This window comes from Protomyctophum bolini (genome assembly GCF_963924005.1).
Source record: "Protomyctophum bolini genome assembly, chromosome: 17".
Taxonomy (NCBI): domain Eukaryota; kingdom Metazoa; phylum Chordata; class Actinopteri; order Myctophiformes; family Myctophidae; genus Protomyctophum; species Protomyctophum bolini.
The window spans coordinates 32,260,622-32,282,176 of NC_137878.1; the positions used below are offsets into that span (position 1 = coordinate 32,260,622).

Consider the following 21,555-nt stretch of genomic DNA (forward strand, 5'->3'; position numbering starts at 1 on the left):
CCGTCTTTTGTCCAGTGTCCAGTCTGGGTCCGGAAACGGTATTTTTTTTTGCATTGACCCCAGTAGAAGCTCTGCTGCTCTGAATTTTACACCTCTCCCGCTTAGCGGAGACTGTGGGGTGGTAGAGGACATCTCCCCGGACGCGTGGGTATGTCCAGATAGTTGCCTCGCGGAGCCGTCTTTTGTCCAGTGTCCAGTCTGGGTCCGGAAACGGTACATTTTTTTGCATTGACCCCATTAGAAGCTCTGCTGCTGTGAATTTTACACCTCTCCCGCTTAGCGGAGACTGGGGTGTGGTACAGGACATCTCCCTGAACGCGTGGGTGTGTCCAGATAGTTGCCTCGCGGAGGCCTCTTTGTCCAGTGTCCATTCTGTGTCTGGAAACGGCACTTTTTTGAGTGTTGACCCCAATAGAAGGTCTGCTGCTCTGAATTTTACACCTCTCCCGCTTAGCGGAGACTGTGGGGTGGTAGAGGACATCTCCCCGGACGCGTGGGTATGTCCAGATAGTTGCCTCGCGGAGCCGTCTTTTGTCCAGTGTCCAGTCTGGGTCCGGAAACGGTAATTATTTTTGCATTGACCCCAGTAGAAGCTCTGCTGCTCTGAATTTTACACCTCTCCCGCTTAGCGGAGACTGTGGGGTGGTAGAGGACATCTCCCCGGACGCGTGGGTATGTCCAGATAGTTGCCTCGCGGAGCCGTCTTTTGTCCAGTGTCCACTTTATAAAGTCCATGCACTCCAGTGATGAGCATTTATGCATTTAGATGACTTTATTATTACTATTATTATTATTTAATTACTTATTTTTACACAGAAACATAATGTGTGTCTTCTAGCATCATATAGCATCATTTAAATGCTTAATTTGTAGTTTTAATGTGCAAATGAAACTTTTTTTTCATACTCTAGAGTGTACTCTTATTTTGAAGAGATCGTCCACCGGAAGTCTTAAATCTGTTCATTAGATCTGTTCACTAGACGCTGCCGGCTAAGGCTTATGGTGGAACAACAAAGCGACGCCTCCAGACACAGACAGCTCATGAGTCTTCATTGAACAACACAAACGGTCCGCTTCGACGGCTAACATCTGTGGCTTGAAGGTAAACACTTTATATCTGACAATGTGACGTGTTAATTTATGGAGAAAAACAAGACATGAAACACGGATCTTCCAGTGGCTAGCATAGCTGCTGATTCTACAAGTCCCATATCAGACTAAGATTTACTCTCAGTCTCATAGATGCATCAATCGATTCTGCCATTTTCAATCTACGAGAGTCTCAGGTCTTAACCCCATGGTGGGTAGAACGGCAGCCACTGCCTCCGTAGAGTAGAGCTCTGAACATGTACAAATGCAAGGCAGGCTAGTGTTGTTTAACGTATACCGAGTACTACTCGGCGAGTAGGCTTACAAAGGCAAACATGGCCCATAATGGTGTATCCGATTATAAGGAGACCAGATCAAGTTCAGAGACCGCGTCAACCGTCGTCGTAGAAACGGAAGATTTTATCATGTTGCACAGCCGTCTTCGTTAATGCATCATTTATTTTTTCCTCTCTTTCTCGATCACAATGCGCGTAGGGACCGAGGGAACATATCGGGGCTACGGTCAATACAAAAAACTGCTAAGAGGAGAAAACCAGAAAAAGCATTAAGACTTGTTTACATTTAGGGTCCTCCATTTTCAATTCATTAAAACATTTAAAGACCTAATATACACAACTATGACTATGAGGGGAAAATCATCAACTACACGGTTAGAAAGAATAAGGTCGCAAATACAAGCGTCTCCCTTAGAGATAGGGTGAGAAGTTCGGTCACACGAGAGAGACTCGGAGTAGAACCGCTGCTCCTTCGCCTGGAAAGGAGCCAGCTGAGGTGGTTCGGGTATAATTCTGGTTAGGATGCCTCTCGGGCGCCTCCCTAGGGAGGTCCTTGACACACGTCCGACTGGAAGGAGACCCCGGGGCAGACCAAAGCGCAGTTGGAGGAAACACATCGACTCACTGGCCTTGGAACGTCTCTGATCTTCCCTGGGGGGAAGTCACTAATGTTGCTCTGGAGAGGGAAGTCTGGAGCACTCTGGTGGAGCTGTTGCCCCGCGACCCGACTACGGATAAGCGGTTGAAGATGGATGGATGGATGGATGGATGGATGGATGGATATATATATATATATATATATATATAGCAAAAATAGCCAATCTACAAGCTCGTTCACGCTGAGTTGTGCGCTTGTAGAGCTGCTTTTTCACTACTTTTGGTCCAGAGCAAACGTCTAATCTCTCTTTTGGGTCTCAACCTGAAAAGTTTGGGAACCACTAATAAACTGTTTAAAAGGCCATGCAGTGCAAGCTGGTTGTCAAAGTGGGGTCCACCGGTCCAACTTCCAAGGGTCATTGAGGGGGTTTCAGGGGCCCCTAGAAAAATAAGGTACAGTTTAAAACATTTAAGCCTTTGTTGTTATTGCTTTTAGAAAATAGACAACGTACAAGCTCACATTGCTGCACTTTGTGAGTTTGTAGATCAGCTATTTTCTTTTTTTTCTTTTCTTTTTCATGGGGGTAAATGGTGAATTTATATAGCGCCTTTATCCAAGGCGCTTTACATAGATTGTGCATTACATTCACCCATTCACACACACATTCATACACCGATGGTGGAGGAAACCATGCATGGCACCAACCTGCACATCGGGAGCAATTAGGGCCTACAGTTAGGGCCCTAAGATTAAATGTTAATACAAATAATCATTATGTTTGTCTGTCTGTCTGTATATCTATCTATTGTGAAGATGGAGCTGACTGGTATTTCACTTTTATTCTGTCATAGAGTTCTCAAATTCTGCCCCTGACCGACCCGGCGTAATTAGTCTGCACTGGGAGTTGAGCGGTGGATCATAGCTTAGCATAGCTAGTGTCATCTAGTGTAAAAAGCTAAAAGTCGTCCATGGCAGTGTATGAGATGTGATTTTGTTATTGAACATACAACTACCAATGCATTGTAGAAGTTTGTCGAATGATAACTAAAAGTTATTAATAATGTTGATTTCCACAGACCACCACAAGGGAGATGTCTACAGCATCAGGAGAGATGGCCTCCAAAACATATTCAACGCTGTCGGAGGAACAGCGGGAGATGGACCAGGGGCGAGGACTGCTTGATGCCAGGATGCAGCCTGTAGTAAAGTTGTACAAGATAGGTATGACATGTTTCAGAAAATCTTAATGTATTATTTTCACTAGTTTCAGCGAGCAAGTGCTGTGTGCGTTCTGTTGGCCTGGGCGGCAGGGCTATTAGACAAGACCAGAGGTTCTCAACCTTTTTAGACCCCCTCAAAATAATCATTATTTGAAACTTTCTCCCACGGGCAGAAGGTCTTCACACCTGGAGACGTGTCATTGTTCCAGTTAATGGCATCTTATAAAACACCGCAATCGCTGCTTGAATTAGGCACACGAACAGGGTTTAGTTAATGTGCCAGCTGAGGAAATGCATGACAGCATTTTGAAGCCGCTATGCACTGTAATGAGAGCTACATTTCCTTATAATCAGTAACATGTTGTACAGTTATCAAATATGTTTTTGTTGCATTTCAGCTCGGAACCTGACAAAGTGATTTCAACCCTCTAAATAAAAATGACAACTGTTTATAATAGTGACAACCCGAACCTATAACTGAGTGTGGCTCAAAACAAAGCACTGTGCTTAAAGGCATATCTAGGCTAATGTCGGACATTACCTGACGCTTGAAACATGGGCTGTAATCATTGATTGCCTTTCAACAAAAACACATTTGATAAAGAAGTATCACCAACATGTTAAGAGTAAGTGTCGAAGTGTCCTTAAGCAAGACTCTGAACCCCTAATTGCTCCATTTGCTGATTAAGGAAATTTGAATCACAGAGATTTGTTGAGAATTAGGAGTGTTGTTGCACTGTCGACATGTCCTTGGAGTGAGAATGAGATACCGTTGCATTGCCATCTAAAAATCAGTGTTTGAAATAACTCTAATCTGAACGCATAAATGTAACCTCTAGTCTAAATGTTGTCAGTCAAAACATATAAACATTGCTGTTAGGTCCATGGTAAACTTTGAACGGAAAACGCGCTTTCAACATTACACCTCTTTCAGAGGAGGAGGAGGAATTTACTGTGTGTGTGTGTGTGTGTGTGTGTGTGTGTGTGTGTGTGTGTGTTCACTGTTCATGTCTCGAAGTAATAGCCTGTGATGTATGTGGAAGTGCCTTTTAGATCAGTCTATATGTCCTTTTGTGGCAGTGATGCGTCACAGACTTGACCTATATGAGTTGAAGAACTGTGTAGCTATCGTTACAGTGACCAGCTGTTTCATGCACATTTCTTAAACCCTCTCCATGTGCATTTAACTCTTGTCATATCATATGGTTATTATTCTTATTATTGACCTTTTATTCTATTCCTTCATTCCAGACCAGTGTGTGGACTCCATCCTGCAGGTGAAGATGAGTTCTCCAGAACCACCCACAAGTGTTTCTATTAAACAGGAACCTGAAGACCACTTGGACACCAGTTCTGTTTCTATTAAACAGGAACCTGAAGACCACCTGGAGCTCGGTAAATTGAGGAGTCTTTCTAAACCTTGTTTTGTCTTGGGGCCGTAATGTTGGTGCATGATTTCCGGGATTGTGACTAATTACATTCCGCACACATTTGCAGCAATGTTGTTAATTGATTAATCGGCCAATTATTTACAACAATTAATCGGATTATGACACGTATTTAGCCATCACCTTATGAATTTGCTTTTAGGTTCTAACTAACTAACAAAAAAGACATTACATTTACAGATGTATAATTCATTCAAAAATAATTATTTATTACATTCTTCTCAGCCGCTGATTAGGCTGCTATTCAAATAAAAGACAAGGCACCCATGGTACCTTTACTCTTGTTCTGACTGCATACATTTGATTAAAGAATAGCTACACATTTGTCAGTCTAAAAGGTAACAGTACTCTTTCAAACTCCAATAGGTCATTTAAAAATAAATATTAAAATAGTTACTTCTATGATATATCGACCAATAAGAAGAGGGGCGAAGCTAAGTTACACCAATGAAGGACAAAGACTCTGAACCAAGTTGAATAACACCACCCGCAAGTCTGTACGACAATCGGTTCATCAATACTTAACATAAAAAATAAAGACTTGATCTTGTAGATCTGCTATTTTCAGTTCCTGTTTGACGCTTCGCCACAGTCACGCCATTTTACGAAAACTCAAGCTTACATGTAGGTGAAACCGTATTGTGGGGCTTCAAGCACAAACCTTTGTAGGGGGCGCTATTGAGCCATTAGGCCACGCCTTTTTGAGACGATTAACACTGTTAAATTTAGTTACCAACAGTAGTTACCAAAGCTACAAAACAGAGGAAACACTGCAACAAAAAAGTTTGAATATTTAACAGAGTTCTCATTTTTATATTTTCTTTAGATGTTCTGCACCCCCCTTTGTGTAAAGAGGAGGTTTCCCCTGAACAGCAGTTTAGGGGCTACAGTCTGGTACAAGAGGAACCTGGGGATCCACAGGTTAAAGACGAAGAAGAGGAGCTACTTCTAAGACCAGGGGAGGGGTTGAAAAGTGAAGACGAGGGTGTAAAAAGAGAGACGGAGCATGTAGCCAGCACCTCGACTGAACACATGGACACAAAAACTGATGTAGAGGGCTGTGGAACATCACAAAAAGACATTGATGGCCAGCTCCTCTCTTTGCACCGTTCTGAATCTGACACTGACGACAGTGCTGACTGGGAGGACACTAGGGAAGATCAGTCAGCTTTAGACACACTTTCTTTGAGCAACAAGCTGTCACGAGGCCTGAAATCATCTAAACAAGCTCACACTATGAGGAGTCACACAAAGAAGAAAACGTTTAGTTGTAAAGAGTGTGGCAAAGTGTGTCATTTAAAGGCAGATATGAGGACACATGCAATGATTCACACAGGAGAAAAACCCTTTACGTGTACTGTTTGTGGCAAAGCCTGTAGACAAAAAGGTCATCTTAAAACCCACATGCTGACTCATACAGGGGAGAAGCCCTTTACCTGTACTGTTTGCAGCAAAGTCTTTCCTCACATAGCTTCTCTAAAATACCATTTGATGACCCATACAGGGGAAAAGCCATTTTCTTGTGCAGTTTGTGGTAAAGGCTGTCGTGAAAAGGGTAGTCTAAAGATACACATGAGGACTCATACAGGGGAAAGGCCCTTTACATGTACAGTATGCAACAAAGGCTTTAGTCAAATACCTCACCTAAAATCACACATGAGGACTCATACAGGGGAAAAGCCCATTAGTTGTACCATTTGTGGCAAAGGCTGCACTCACACAAGTGAACTAAAAATACACATGAGATATCATACTGGGGAAAGGCCCTGTATTTGTAAGGTTTGTAATAAAGGGTTTCATGAACTTGGTCATCTAAAATCACACATGAGGACTCACACAGGGGAAAGGCCTTTTACTTGTATAGTTTGTGGTAAAGGATGTCGTGAAATGGGTAGTTTAAAGATACACATGAGGACTCATTCAGAGGAAAAGAATTACACTTGTACAGTTTGTGGTAAAGGATGTCGTGAAAAGAGTAGTTTAAAGACACACATGATGACCCATTCAGGAGAAAAGCCCTTTACTTGTGCACTTTGTAACACATGCTTTAGACATAACAGTACTCTAAAAATACACATGAGGACCCATACGGGGGAAAAGCCCTTTACTTGTAAAGTTTGTGGAAAGTGCTTTGGTCAAGCATGTCATGTAAAATCACACATGAGGACTCATAAAGGCAAAACACATTGACACATGACATCACAGACAAATGTGGTCATTAATTCTAATCCAGGATGGCAATGACAACTTGACAAGTCATGGATACTAAAGCAGATGCATCACAATATGACAATATCAACATGGATGGATGGATTTTATTTTGTCATTAACTTTATGCAAAATGTGACATAATAATGCAATTGTGTCAGTAGTAGCATCCAATAGGTGCCAATAATACAAACAGTAAGAAGCATTTTGTAAATTTTCTCAGACAAAAGCTGAGACAGTCACCGTCCTTCGAGCAAGACGACGGGGAGTGTAGTGTAAACAGCAGCATTAGCCTCATTCCCAACCTTGCAGCATCGATCGAACACAAACAGACAAAAATTGTGGTTGGACCTTACGAGAGTGGAAAAGCGCATGCAAAGTGCATGGAATGGAATGCAAAGGTGGACGCATGTTGATTTTAAGGAAAACTCTCCAACAGAAACACATCGTTAATCTGATGGGCAATCCATTGAGTCTGTAGCCGGTCCCTGGTTCACTTTCTTCAGGCTAGCCTACTAACATTAGAAAATATACTAACTACTAGCTACTAACAACTAGTAACTGTGCAGCTTCAAATGTCCTTTTCACTATAGGCTTAAGTACAACTTTATGGTGTTCGTTCCGGGAAGCACCCTATGATCCGACGGACCATTGCTCCGAAGGAGCATTGGTCCGAGGTGCGCTGGGGGTCGGGAGAGGGTGGTTAGGTTTAGGTGTCTGCCCCGGGGGAGGTTAGGGTTAGGGTTTGAGGTAGGTTGTCGATCGGACCAATGGACCGTCGGCATATTGACGCGGACCCGTTCGTTCCTGTTATTAGAACGACAATGACTCAACTAATGTTGTATGAGTAACTACTAAGAGCCATACATTAAACAAAATCAATCTGTCGCTTGGTTCTAAGAGCAAATCTTTTCACATTGACAGGCGCTGTGGGACAGTGGGAGGATGGACAGTACCGTTACCAGGTATATTGTTAAGGATCCCCATGCATTCGCCAAAGTTGAACGTCCAAGCCTTTATTAGGTGCATTATGTATATCTGCACGTATATAATTAATTATATTATTGTACCGAACTGAAACAAGAGTTACAAGGTCCTATAAATTAAATGTGACAAAATAAAAGCAATTCATTGATATGAAAATGTACTTTTACTCAGTGTAAGTACATTTAAAAGGAAGTATTTTTTTAATTTTTACTTAAGCAACTATCGGCTATTGTCAGGAACTTCCCCACAATAACAGAAAAGAGAAAATATACTAATATAGAGCCCAGAGGGACTTCACTCAACCATATGGGGTTCCTGTGGTTAAACATACTCAATTTGTTTCACTGTTAATTGATATCTTATAAAAACCGATATCGTATAAAAAAAGAAACTTGATTATTTCTCCCCTTCAATGAGACCAATTAGTATTGTATTTTATTATTGTTGCGTTGTATTCCCATTAATACATATTTTCTTGCCAAAGCAAGTGTTAACTCCTCCCTTAGTCAAGTGACTGCCATCTCTTTATAACCCCTCCCCCCAACCTGTACATATCCTTGTATTATTATTACTTTATTTTTATTTATTATTTTTCATGTTATGCTTATGATTAATACCCATGGACCTTAATGAAAACAAGACTGCAGGGACGTTTTTGCGTGATATCCTTTTGGACTAAGTGTTTGACCATTTACATTTCTGCCAATAAAGTATTCAATCAATGAATCAAAATGTCTCTATACTCTGATAGTAGTCATTTCTTTGTTCTGTCTCTCCAAATCCCTATCAAACTGAAAATGAACCTTTATGATACCAATTCCATCCAATCAGAATAGAGAACTCAAACAGCACAGATTTAAAAGTGAAATTGGAAGTGATTACACAAAATAAATGAGCAGACATAATTGGGGAACTGGAACACCACTAAAATTGCTCACTCTTCATTGTCATGTACACAGTACTAATAAAACACCACAAACCACCTTTCATTTTTGAATGTTTATTACAAGACAAATGTATGAATAAAAGTAAAAATAAAGATAATTACAATGAACACTGTAAAATTAAAACGAACATAGTATGTATGTTTTGATGATTCAAATAAAAATAAAAAATTTCATTTTTCAACATTTTCATAATTTCTTTACGATAAAATTGATAATAATAATAATAATAGCTCAAATTTCTATAGCGCTTTTCTAAATACCCAAAGCGCCTACACATGGGAATACTAGGAACAGACTTTATTAAGGAAAAAACCCAGAAAAAACCCCCAGATACAACAGTACAGGGATAAACGAGGCCTCAGCTGGGGAAAGCTGTCCTGAAGAGGTGGGTTTTGAGTGAGGTTTTGAAAGAGAGGAGAGCGGGAGTAACTCTGAGATGTTTAGGGAGTTCATTCCAGAGTTTGGGAGCCGAAACATAGAAGGCCCTGTCCCCCCAGATGCGGTACTTGGCCTTGCGGACCTTCAGGAGGTTGGTTTCACTGGACCTGAGGGAGGGGGACATAGCCTATGGTTCGAGAAGATCGGAGAGGTAGGGGGCTTTGTGGTGAGCAGGATTTTGTAGTGAATTATTTGTTTTACGGGAAGCCAGTGTAGGTTGTGGAGTGACAGTTGACAGTTGTTGATGGAGATTAACTGGTGGCGGTCAAAGGTATGATTTCAGCCAGGAGAGGGCAGTGTGTGTTATTCCAAGGGAGGACTGAAGGCGTGAGATGAGTTCTCATGTGTTTCTTTAGATTCCCCTTTTCATTAAAGCCTCTTCCACAAACTGTACACGTAAAGGGCCTTTCCCCTGTATGCATCTGCATGTGTGTTTTAAGAGCGGATGTTTGAACAAAGCCTTTGCCACAAGCTGTACAAGTAAAGGGCCGTTCCCCTGTATGAATCCTCATGTGTATTTTTAGATGACCATTGTGACTACAGCCTTTCCCACATATTGTACAAGTAAAGGGTTTTTCTCCTTTGTGAGTTATCATGTGTACTTGTAGAACATCCTTTCGACCAAAGTCCTTGCCACAAACTGTACAGGTAAATGGTTTTTCTCCTGTATGGCTCATTGTGTGTTTCTTAAGACTGCCCTTATGCTTAAACATTTTGCCGCATTCTGTACAACCAAATATATTCTTCTCTGTGTGACGCCCCATGGAGTGAGTTTGTTTTGACAATGTCAGGTCGTGGGAAAGCTTGTTTTTCAAAGAAAATGTTTGACCTCCCATATTTTGTGTCTTGTGTGATTTCAGTGTCTTTAAAGCTGACTGGTCTCCCCATGTCTCCTCCCAATCATCACTGTCTTCAGTATCAGATTCAGAACAATATTGTGAAGAGAGGAACTGGTCATCACTAGTTGGTTGTGATTTTTCACAGCCCGCCGCATCAGCATGTGTTTCCATGTGTTCAGATGAGGTGATGACTACAAGCTTTGTTTCTCTATTGTCATAATCATCAGCATCTTCACTTTTCACTGCTATTAATGTAAACCTCTCCTCTGGTCTTAGAAGTAATTCCTCTTGTTCCTCTTTAATCTGCTCCAGTTCCTCCTGGACCAGACTGGAGTTTCTCTCTTGTTTTTCAGGGAAAACCTCCTCTTTACATAAGGGGAGGTGCAGGATATCTAGGCAAAACATAAAACGAGGCAAAGCCATCAAATGCTTGAAATTCAAATTGGTGTTATTATATGTTTCATCTTTTTTAATGCTGCAATGCCTGATGCTGCACATCAGGCATTGGTTGAATGAATACTTTATAGAGGGTATGCACGTGACATCATCAGATTCATAGCCGGAAGTTATGCAGGAATGCTGAGTGACAAAAAAATACTTTCTGGCCTTTACAGCCCCTACATCCAAACAGAAAAGTCGTATTAAACAACGTTAAATGATGTTAAACTCACTTTGCCATTCACTTTATGCATGTGCATACCCTATATGTTAGCGGTAGCACATTTGTCTTGCATCAGCACTATGCAATGTAGTCTAAAGTTGGACTTTTAAATTAATATTATGATTGATAGGTGTGTTTTCATCTACATACTGTGTATGACAAACACACTACTACATTCAAATAACTACATTATCTACTTGACCCTGACATTCATTTTCTATTAATGATTACTAGTCAAGTGTGTAGTTTTGAGGGGTGCTAGCCCCTCCTACACAGATTTAATGTTTGTCCATTGTCAACGCCATTGACAATACACAGATAGGCCTTATATGTTTGTTTAGTCACTAACACAAACATTAAATGCCATTAACAATAAAAAATAGTTTAATGTTTGTTTTGTCTGTGTTTGTTTTACATCACCATTACATCCCCTAATCATATAGCAACATGAGTTAGACTTTAATATATTAGCGCCCCTCACTTAACACGGGTGTGATTTTTTAACCAACCTGTAACATTTGAAACCACCAGTAGACTGCGTTGCTGTTCAATTCCTTGCCTCAAAAGGAACGCTTCGTCCTCATACTCGGTAAGGATTCTTGCAACGATCCCAAATATCTCTTCAGCAGCTGCAGAAAGTCGCTCATTGACCAAGGACTTCAGTGTTTGCAGTATAGCCATTTCTCGAAGTTAACTCTGTGTTCTTGACTTAAAAAAAGACCAACATCTCTTAACAACTTGCACAGTGACACCAAACAGAACAGAGCCCTGCTATAAGTACCCACAGAGGGTGTATCAGATGGCCCAATCAGAGAGAGAGAGAGAGAGAATTGGGGGGCGCACATCAACTATCTAGAGTTCTAGACAGAAACTCACATTTGCAATTTTGCATTTGCATTACCATTGATCTCCCTGACTGGGTGGGTCTGCATTACCATATGGATTGTGGGCTTGCATGAGACAATGCTTTGAGAGTCTCATACATTCAAGCCTTTCTGGGCAAAACAGTAGTAGGTTGGGATGATGTTTTTTTGTGTTGTTGTGTCTGTGTGACCTGAACACTGAGGACCACAGAACACCAGCCTATGCCACTCTGGAAGTTTCACCCAGAGAATATATGATACACATTGAAAACCCACAGGGGTCAGGGTGAAATGAAGGGGAGCAGAGATATGCGTTTCCAGTTATACAAAATATATTGTTTTGTTTTATTTATAAATCAAGGCAGCTTAAATTGCTTAAGACTACAATTCACTGTAAGAAGATCATGGGTTAGAAAATGTATGGATCTATAAATTACAAAATACTAGTTAATGACTTCATTACCAAACCAATCAATATCAAAGTCAATATGAAAAGGGATTACAAATGACAGTCAGGAGCTTATGTGCCATACTATACCAGTAGCAGGGGTTTTAAAGGGTGTCATGACACAGGAGAGATCGAGGCAGGGAGTGAGGGGAGAGAAGGAAATACATGTCTAACCGCCACCAAAGAGCCCACACACGGCAAGACACACTTCACCCTTCAATCACTGCAAGACAAGAGATAGGCCTACTGTTAAACACGCACAATATAAGCATGCAGACTATACTAAATCCCAAACACACCTACCTTGTGTGACCAACCCACCTGTCGGACTACTATCTGAACCACCTTACACCTTACCACCATACTTGCACGGCTGGGGCAGAATGTACACGGTTCTGAGGAACTATTAATTTAAATCACTATTTAATCACTTAACAGCTGGTTTGCACAAACAAAATAACACAAATAATCAACCAATATAATAGGGACAAAAACAGCAGAGGCAAATTAAGAGGGCCACACTAGGCCATGACGTCAGTGCTCTGCTCTGGTCCATATACACAGCATGACACCGAACCGGAGCTGAAGGGCGCCACATGCAGTCGGCATACGAGGCCATGACTTGTGGCGCCATGCCACTTAACCATCAGCAGCTAATGGCAGACATGGCTGTAAGCCTTATGACATGTGGGGGGAAGAAGCAGCCTATCCCACTATCCCAGGGAATCCCACTGTCAATGCCTGCACTGCAAGATTTAAGGAACATTCAGATTTTGCTCAAAACTTACATTTCTCAAAACACATGAAACAGTGCATACCATCAATGAGTCTCTTGCACCTAACCCAAACACACCACCAGGCAACCATAACAAGCCAGCCAGCTACACTGATGGCCGGGTGTGGCTCAGTTTTATTCAGTCAGCAGCCGTCCTGAATATGGGTGATTGGTTGGGGACTGGGGAGTCACATCAGATCACAGGTCTCGGGAAGCTCAACTCACAACATTTGCATAATGCTCAATACTTTGATTAGATACAGCTATGTTTTTTCTATCATGGTACTCCATCATCAATGCTAGGGTTACCTTACCATATTCTGAATTACCAAAAAGGACACATGCTCGCATGCATGTGCACGTTTGTTTGTTAGTACTGTCTAGTACTTGGTGCATAGTTTGTTAAGTTTCAGGTTATATATTCTGATAGAATCATTACTATAGTGTTTGTTCAGTCACAGGGCGTCCCCCAGCTCTTTAATCAACAAAAACAATGTTTTAAGGAAGGTGACACATTTCATACAATCAGGAGATAGTACCCATGCACTTATTAGCTTAATTTTATAGTGTTCCAGTTCCAATTGTGTCTGCTAATGTATTTGTTATAAGTTCCAATTTCATTGGTTTAATCTTTATTATTGTGACTGAATTATTTGTCTTGATTGGATAAAATTTGTATCCCAACCTGATTCTTCTGTGCTAGCCCCTCCTATATTCAGCGTGTAGATTTCATCTTAAATCCTTTTGACAGTGAAGAATTTACGTCCTACAGATTAAATTCCCATTGACAATTAATGTAGAATTTACATCATATGTGATATAAGTAAATAATTACAAACAACTGCATGCTTCAAATGTATTAAAGGTTTCCTGACTTTCATTTTTTATTTTTAGGTTTTATGACCTCAATTACACCCAAACTGTGCGACAATGCAAGCGTAAAAAAGCTCAACACAATCCAGGTCTAGTCAGTCGCAGGCGTGTGCACCAAAAGAGCAAGTGTTTCAGTCACAGGACCGTGCCCACGTAAATACACGTTTTCGCCCCTCAACTTCTCTGCGCATTAAAAAAAACCACAGGTCTCATTGAAAATGAATTACTAGGCGTGTTAATCGCTCATGCTCATCTGAAAGGGCCTTAACAGTAGAATATTTGTACAGTGACGCTGTACAGATTCACTGTACTCACTACATACACTATAGACTAGTGCTATGTCTACATCATCTCCATTACAATCTCCCCATTACAGTAACATGTCACATTCTGGTGTGGCAATACACACTTTTTTTGCCATTTAATGAAGTAAGTCTCTTTGGAGCTCTAGAAACAAGTGTGCACTGCGGATGTTTCTTCTTTCTCTTTGATGTTTGCCTTGATGCTGTAATGTTCGGTAAAATACCAGACAGGACGAGTGATTGCAGTTCTCAGTTGTCAGGTTTATTTCGAAGCGTTCACAGGAGAGTGGATGAACGTGTGTCTGTTGTTGGTGGTTTCCGTGTATATATGTGACGTGCATGCTCAGTCCTGAGCATGCGTGTTGCATAGCTGCACTGGTGTGTTGTATTACAGTGCCATCTCATGGCCACACTGTGGGTGTAATGTATGCAGTCAAGAATGGTTCACATCTATACATTACATCTTCCTTCCTTTGAGTAACAAAGAGTGCACTTAACTGAAGACTGTGTAAATAATAACTGAATCAATAAACTTCTGTAACAAGGCATTATTGCAAGACTGCTTAACTCTGCACACAGTGAACATGTTTCTTGTCTTAGGTATTTTTTTCATTTGTCAACAATACAATTCTTTCTTATTCCCCATTTTCTTTTTCCTTCCTTTTTTTTTTTTTTTTTTTTTAACACAGCTGTGCAAAACAAAACAGCAACAACAAAAAATAGCGTAAACCAGGGCTCCCGGGTAGACTACCGGTTACCCTCCACACAGATGCTGAGGGTTATTCTGCCTCATTAGCAACATGTGCGGCATGCACTGACTACAGAGTGTCTTGTCAAGGGACAAAGTCTATCAGGTGAGACGGCAGTCTCACCACCCTGCCTCTTGACGTGGTGACAGCTGGCGGCGGAGGAGCTGCTGGCTCACCTGGCTGCTGCCCGTCGTCGACCTCTGGCTGCTGCTCGTTGTCGACCTCCGCGTCCACCTGCTCCTCCTCGAACTCGGCCTGTGTCGATGGCTGGACCAGGAGACGAAGATGACGTCTGTTTCTGCGCAGAACACCTTCACTGGTGCTGATAATGTAAGACCTAGGAGCGTCGTGTTTCTGCAGAACAGTGGCGGTAGTTGTCCAGCCTTTCTGGTTGTCGAGTCTGACAGCAACGGAGTCACCCGGGTTGAGCTGAGGCAACGGGCGGCTGGAATGACGTCTGTCATAGTTACGCTTGTAGGCTGCTTTGGCTCTGGAGTCAGCTGCTTTCACCAGAGCGATGTCCGGCCACTGAGGATTTAGCTTTTCCTCCAGTGTAGGAATGGGGGTCCGCAACTGGCGGCCTAGCAGCAGTTGGGCCGGACTGTAGCCCGTGGCTTGAATGGGGGTGGCTCTGTAGATGAGAAGAGCAAGCGAGGGATCTTTTTGTTTCAGGACATGCTTAGCTATCTTCACAGCATTTTCAGCTTTTCCGTTTCCTTGGGGAAAATGTGGGCTCGTGGTGACGTGACGAAAGTCATACAGTTTGGCAAACTCTTGAAACTGGCGCCCACTGAAACAAGCGCCGTTGTCGCTCACGAAAAGAGACGGGCAACCCCACCTGGCGAAGATAGCACTGAGGCGAGATCTCACAGTGGCACTTGTCATGTCAGGTAAGTAGGCTATCTCCAGGTATCTGGAAAAGTAGTCGACTACCACTAAGTAGTGTTTCTTGTCAACTTCGCAGAGATCTGCGGCCACCATCTGCCAGGGTCTGTCGGGCAAAGGGGTTGGCATGAGCGGCTCGCTGGACTGAGTAGGCTTCGCCACTTGGCACTGTTTGCAGCTCTCTATCCAACGTTGTAGCGCCCTGCCAATGCCTGGCCACCATACGCTCTGTTTGGCACGCTCACGGCACTTTACGATGCCCATGTGTCCATCATGCAGGCGCTCCACCATTTCTGACCTCAGGCTTCCGGGAATGGCAATCCTGTCTCCGTAGAGGAGCAAGTCGTGACATGTCGAGAGAGAATCTCTCACTGTATAGTACGGCTTGATATTTTCTGGGACTTGAGATGCACGTCTAGGCCAGCCGTTACTCACAAACCGCATCACCGCCTGTAGCTCCGGGTCGTTCCTTGTCTGCTCTTTGACCTCGTCCAGACGTGAACTTGACATTGGCCACGCTGCCTGTGTGGCCTCCTCCAGGGCCAAAATATCTTCTGATAGCTCCAGTTCCACTGCCTCCAGGTGTAGTGCTGCAGACGAAGGATGACGTGAGAGTGTGTCAGCTACCACAAGCAGCCTGCCAGGTACGTACACAGCCTTTGCGTTGAATTTCATCATTCTCAGGAGTAGTCTTTGACACCGCAGTGGCACTGCATCAATGTCCTTGACGTTGAACAACGGGACTAATGGCTTGTGATCTGTGTGAACAATGAAGCCGTCTAAGCCATACAGGTATTTTGAGAACTTTTCACATGCCCAGACCACAGCCAAACACTCCTTCTCAATCTGTGCATACCTGGTCTCAGCGTCTGACAGGGTACGAGAACAGTATGCGACAGGCCTTAGGTGTCCCCCACTTTCTTGGAGCAGAACCCCTCCCAACCCATAGCTGCTGGCATCTGCACTCACAGTTGTTGTTTTTTTGACATCATAAAAGGCTAGAACTGGTGCTTCTGTCAGCATCTGCTTCACTTGAATGAAAGCCTTGTCTTGTGCTGGGCCCCAGACCCATGCGCTGTCAGCCCTAAGCAGGTCGTTGAGAGGGCGTGTGACGTTGGCCAGATGCGGTAGGAAACGGCCTAAGTAGTGGACCATGCCCAGGATGCGCTTAAGCTCTGTGGTGTCCCTCGGTGGCTGCATGTTTCCTATGGCCTCCACTTTTCCTGTGTCAGGTCTGACACCATGCTTGTCGACAATGTGACCCAGGAATTTTATCTGTGTTTGCCTGAGCTTGCATTTTTCTTCATTCAGCTTCAGCCCAGCTTCTTTCAGTGTCTGTAACACTCTCTCCAACCTTCGGTCGTGCACCTCAGGGGTCTCCCCATAGATTATCACGTCATCCATAAAGGCCGCTGTACCTTCATGGTCTTTGAGAATGTTGTTCATCTCCCTCTGGAAGATTTCGGGAGCACTGGAGATGCCAAATGGAAGACGGTGGAAGAAATACCTTCCAAACGGTGTGATGAAAGTTGTGAGCTTGGCACTGTCTTTGTGCAAAGGTATTTGCCAGAACCCTGAAGCGGCATCCAGTACGGAGAACACGCTTGCACCAGCCAGTTTAGGTAGTATGTCATCCAGAGTGGGAAGGATGTATTTCTCTCTCTGCACAGCTTTGTTGAGGCGATTCAGTCCCACACAAATTCTCACTCCCCCATTCTTCCTAGGCACAGGCACCATTGGAGCACACCATTCAGTTGGCTCAGTTATCTCTTCAATAACTCCACATTTCACCATTCTGTGAAGTTCCGCCTTTACTTTGGGAAGTAGGGGTACGGAGACCCGCCTAGATGTGTTGACTGAATATGGCACCGCTCCGTCCATTAGTTTTATTTTCACAGGGGTTGTTTTCAGGAGCCCCACTGGATCAATGGGCATACTTGTCTCACTGGGCACACTTGACACTTCCTGCAGTCTTTTAATGAGGCCCATGGCCACTGACACCCCTCTGCTAAGTAGGTTATTGACTGCTGGCCCCTCAACAACATGTACGTTAAAACAATATTCAGTCCCTTTATAGAATGTGGAGGTTTTGAACTTGCCTTTGTTTGTCAACCTGCCCCCAGGGCAATCCAATACTGCCCGAGACTGCTCCAGCTGTGGCTTTGTTCCCAGACTGTCATAGGTGTGTTGAGAGATGACGCTAGTGTCAGCACCACTGTCAATTTTAAACTCCACATCTGAGTCCTGAATCTGTAGTGTAATCGGCCATGATGTATTGGAGTCATGCACAGTAATGGAACCCAGGAAAAATGTCTCTACTTCTTGATCTTCATCCTTGTCCTCTGTGTACACATCACTGACCTGAAGAGAGCGACACACAGCTGCATAATGGCCTATTTTCCCGCATTTGCGGCACACCGCACGCCTGGCTGCGCACGCGTCCCTCTGTCCATGTTGCCTGCCACACCTCATGCACGTCCATTGCGCTGCATTTCCCGCGTCCGAACGCTGCTGCCTGGGAGGTCCGCCCTGCCGCTGGTCTCTCCCCTCCGGCCTGGATGCACCTTTTGGACGCACAGCGTAGGGTGTCCTGTGCGTGTGAGCCACTTCACACAACGCCGCTGACGCCGATCCGCTCTGCTGCTCATTAAGCTGCACTTTTATCTGTTCCAACTGTCTGGCCATTCTGCACGCTCTTTCCAGGTTCAAATCCGATACCATCTGCAATTTCTGTGACAGTTCTTTGTCCAAGACACCAATCACAAGTCTGTCTCTTATGTTTTCGTTCTTCACGACCCCAAAATCACAGGTCTCCGCCAACTGATGTAAATGACGAATATACTCCTCCATGCTTTCGCCATGCTTCTGCGATCGCCCATGGAACCTCGCTCTCTCGTGAATCAAGTTTGCTTTCGGCACGAAATATTTCTCAAGGAGATCCAGTACAACATCATAATTATTTTCGTCACCATCAGTATTGTAGACAAACGTTTTAACTATCCGTTCTGCTTCTTTGCCGAGTGCATACAACAGGGTACATACTTGCACTTCCCCGTCTTCTTTGTTCAACTTCGTCGCAATTCTGTATCTGTGGAACCTCTCTTTCCATTCAGGCCATAGTTCAGGACAGCTGAAGTCAAAACTCTCCGGCGGTGGGAACTTTGCCATTGTATACTTCTGACACCATGTAATGTTCGGTAAAATACCAGACAGGACGAGTGATTGCAGTTCTCAGTTGTCAGGTTTATTTCGAAGCGTTCACAGGAGAGTGGATGAACGTGTGTCTGTTGTTGGTGGTTTCCGTGTATATATGTGACGTGCATGCTCAGTCCTGAGCATGCGTGTTGCATAGCTGCACTGGTGTGTTGTATTACAGTGCCATCTCATGGCCACACTGTGGGTGTAATGTATGCAGTCAAGAATGGTTCACATCTATACATTACAGATGCATAACTATGAGTCATACTCATAGGCCTATTTATGATGGTTGTAAATTGCTCTTTTATGATGGTTGTGAATGAGGATATAAGACAGTCACCGTTTCGGCATGGTGGCATATTGATTGTGTTGCTCCACGTTTTATGGACAAGCAAGTTTATGTCGATTCAAACTCACTTGATTCATCAAACAATCTAAGTAAGAAAAAAAAATCATACACTTGTAACTTTCTAACTCAAGGTGGTTGTGTATTTTATTTTATTCCCCCCCCAAACATTACACTAAAGTAAAACAGTGCATGGTGCCTGACACAAACCGTAGGCCTACAGTGTTTACCAGTTCCACAATTCATGGCCACATGTCTTGGTAATACGTTTAAAATTAACTGAGTTGAAAGTGAAACTAACTGAGTCAATAATTTTTCAGATGTCCGTGGCATTCATTACAGTCTCAAATTTCTCAATATCACTGTGTGTATACGCATCATTGTCTTGACCTTTTTTATTTTCATTTGCTGCAGGGTCTGTATCCAATTCAAGCAGACTGTTGTAAGAGGGGATGTGCTCCCAATCGATGGGGACACTGAGTGGATCGGGGGTTTTGTCATTATGGACCATCTGGATTTGTCGCTCGGCCAACTTGCTGGCGTACTCCATGGCAAAGACATCAACGTGCTCCTTCAGTTTCCGTGCATAGTGTTTCTTGTACATGCGCTGAGCATAGTTCTCCTGAGAGCAGGAGTTTATGCAGCAAATGACAAGGAAACCAGCAATGGCAGCTCCAATAATGAGAAACCAGGCTATGATCTGTGGATGAACAGAGAGAACAGACACTTACATATAGCATTGAAGCTTTATTGAACATAAAGCAAATGTTGTATACGCTGGTGAGGTTAATCCGATATTTTAACTCAATCCTGCACAATGTGTCCTTGTGCTACACAAAATGTCCTGCCCACATTTAATTTCAAAAGAGTAGTGCTTTAACCTGTGCGTCTGTCTTAAACCTTAGAATCTGCTCCTTGCCGTTGGATTTGTCGCAGGGCAGTTTCACCAACTCCTGAAGACAATCTTCTGTCTCGTTCAAACAATACCCTTTCATACCGCTGGCAGCACACTCATAAAAGCTGCCGTTTAGCAGACACGCGCACAGCCAAATTACAGGCACTATGCAGGCACGAACAAAGATTTTGCCGTCTTCCTTTTGCCATTTGCATTGTACCCTCCTGCGGCTGCAACAGCAAGTGCAGTTCTCCGTGTAGATCCACCACAGCCTGGTGCTGAAGGAAAGGCCCAGAATCAGAAGCATCGCTGCCGGGGCTAGTAGGAAAGTCATCCCATACTTAAAGTTCTCTTTGCTGCATGGACAATCAAAGGACACCACGGAGAAGATATGCTCACCACCGATGGTTATCAGAGCCATAAGACAGTACCCGATGACCGCCTTCTGTGCCACGAAGAAATTCAGGAAGGTATCCATAATGCAGATCACAATGTTTCAGATGAGAATCTGCACAAAGAATGCATGCACTGTATACTGTCTGTAGAAACGATAAATAGAATATAGAAAATAAACCGTATCTCAGTATATGACTCAATAAAGTGGTCGGGACAAAGTACAAAGCATTGACGTCAAAAGCAGGGCCGGTTCTGGGGGGGGGGGGGGGGGGCAAAATCAAGTAATACATTATCAGATATTGCACTTGTCATCGAGTAATAGATTCAGTACTTTGTCCACCACTGTGTCATTGTAACGGAGCTCTTTGTTTGACCTCTGACCCTGTGTTGTGTTTTAGATCGTCATTCTTCAGCTTCCTAGTTCTAACAGAACTCAACACTTCATCACTGAGTCTGTTTCACTGATTTCACTGATTCACAAATCTGTTGATTTGTGAGGGAAACCCTACTGTGTGGAGAGTGATGACATTCCATCAGAGAGGACACTGGGAAGTGTTGACCAGATTTACATGTGATGTCGGCCACAGTGAAAGCGGCAGTGAAGTGTTCTGGTGTTTGTCTGGTCTGAAAGAGTACAGCAATGCTGTCAACATCACAGTTGTTGTCCAGTTCCTTCATTCACTACCTACCAAGTAGTTCAGTGTGAATGGCATGCTAATATGTGGACTGTTTTGAACTTGTTTTTACAACGTCACACGCACGCATGCACGCACACACACACACACACACACACACACACACACACACACACACACACACACACACACACACACACACACACACACACACACACACACACACACACACACACACACACACACACATTATATGAATGCACAGATCATTACTATAATTTAAACCATTATTGAAATAATGATGCTCATTTGTTTACCTTTAGGCGACACAAATGTCTATGAAGTTATCAACCAATCTGGTGACATTGAAAATGGTACAGTATATATTTTAATGATTCAATCAAATGATTAAAAAAAAATCTATGGTAGTTTCATTTGATTGACCTATACGCATTTACG

The 21,555-nt window shown here is 43.2% G+C and overlaps 1 protein-coding gene across 2 annotated transcripts; it reads left to right on the plus strand.

Moving 5' to 3' along the window:
- Nucleotides 1-989: 989 nt before the first annotated feature.
- LOC308332333 (uncharacterized protein) lies at nucleotides 990-19,854 on the plus strand. 2 transcript variants are annotated; one of them, XM_080788175.1, is made up of 4 exons: nucleotides 990-1,102; nucleotides 3,060-3,204; nucleotides 4,455-4,598; nucleotides 19,585-19,854. In XM_080788175.1, the coding sequence occupies exons 2-4, from the start codon at nucleotides 3,075-3,077 to the stop codon at nucleotides 19,614-19,616; spliced, it is 306 nt and encodes a 101-aa protein (XP_080644301.1). In that variant the 5' UTR covers nucleotides 990-1,102; nucleotides 3,060-3,074; the 3' UTR covers nucleotides 19,617-19,854. The 2 variants fall into 2 exon arrangements, with proteins under 2 accessions (XP_080644301.1, XP_080644300.1); XM_080788174.1 differs by lacking the exon at nucleotides 19,585-19,854 and adding an exon at nucleotides 5,478-7,495.
- Nucleotides 19,855-21,555: the final 1,701 nt, after the last annotated feature.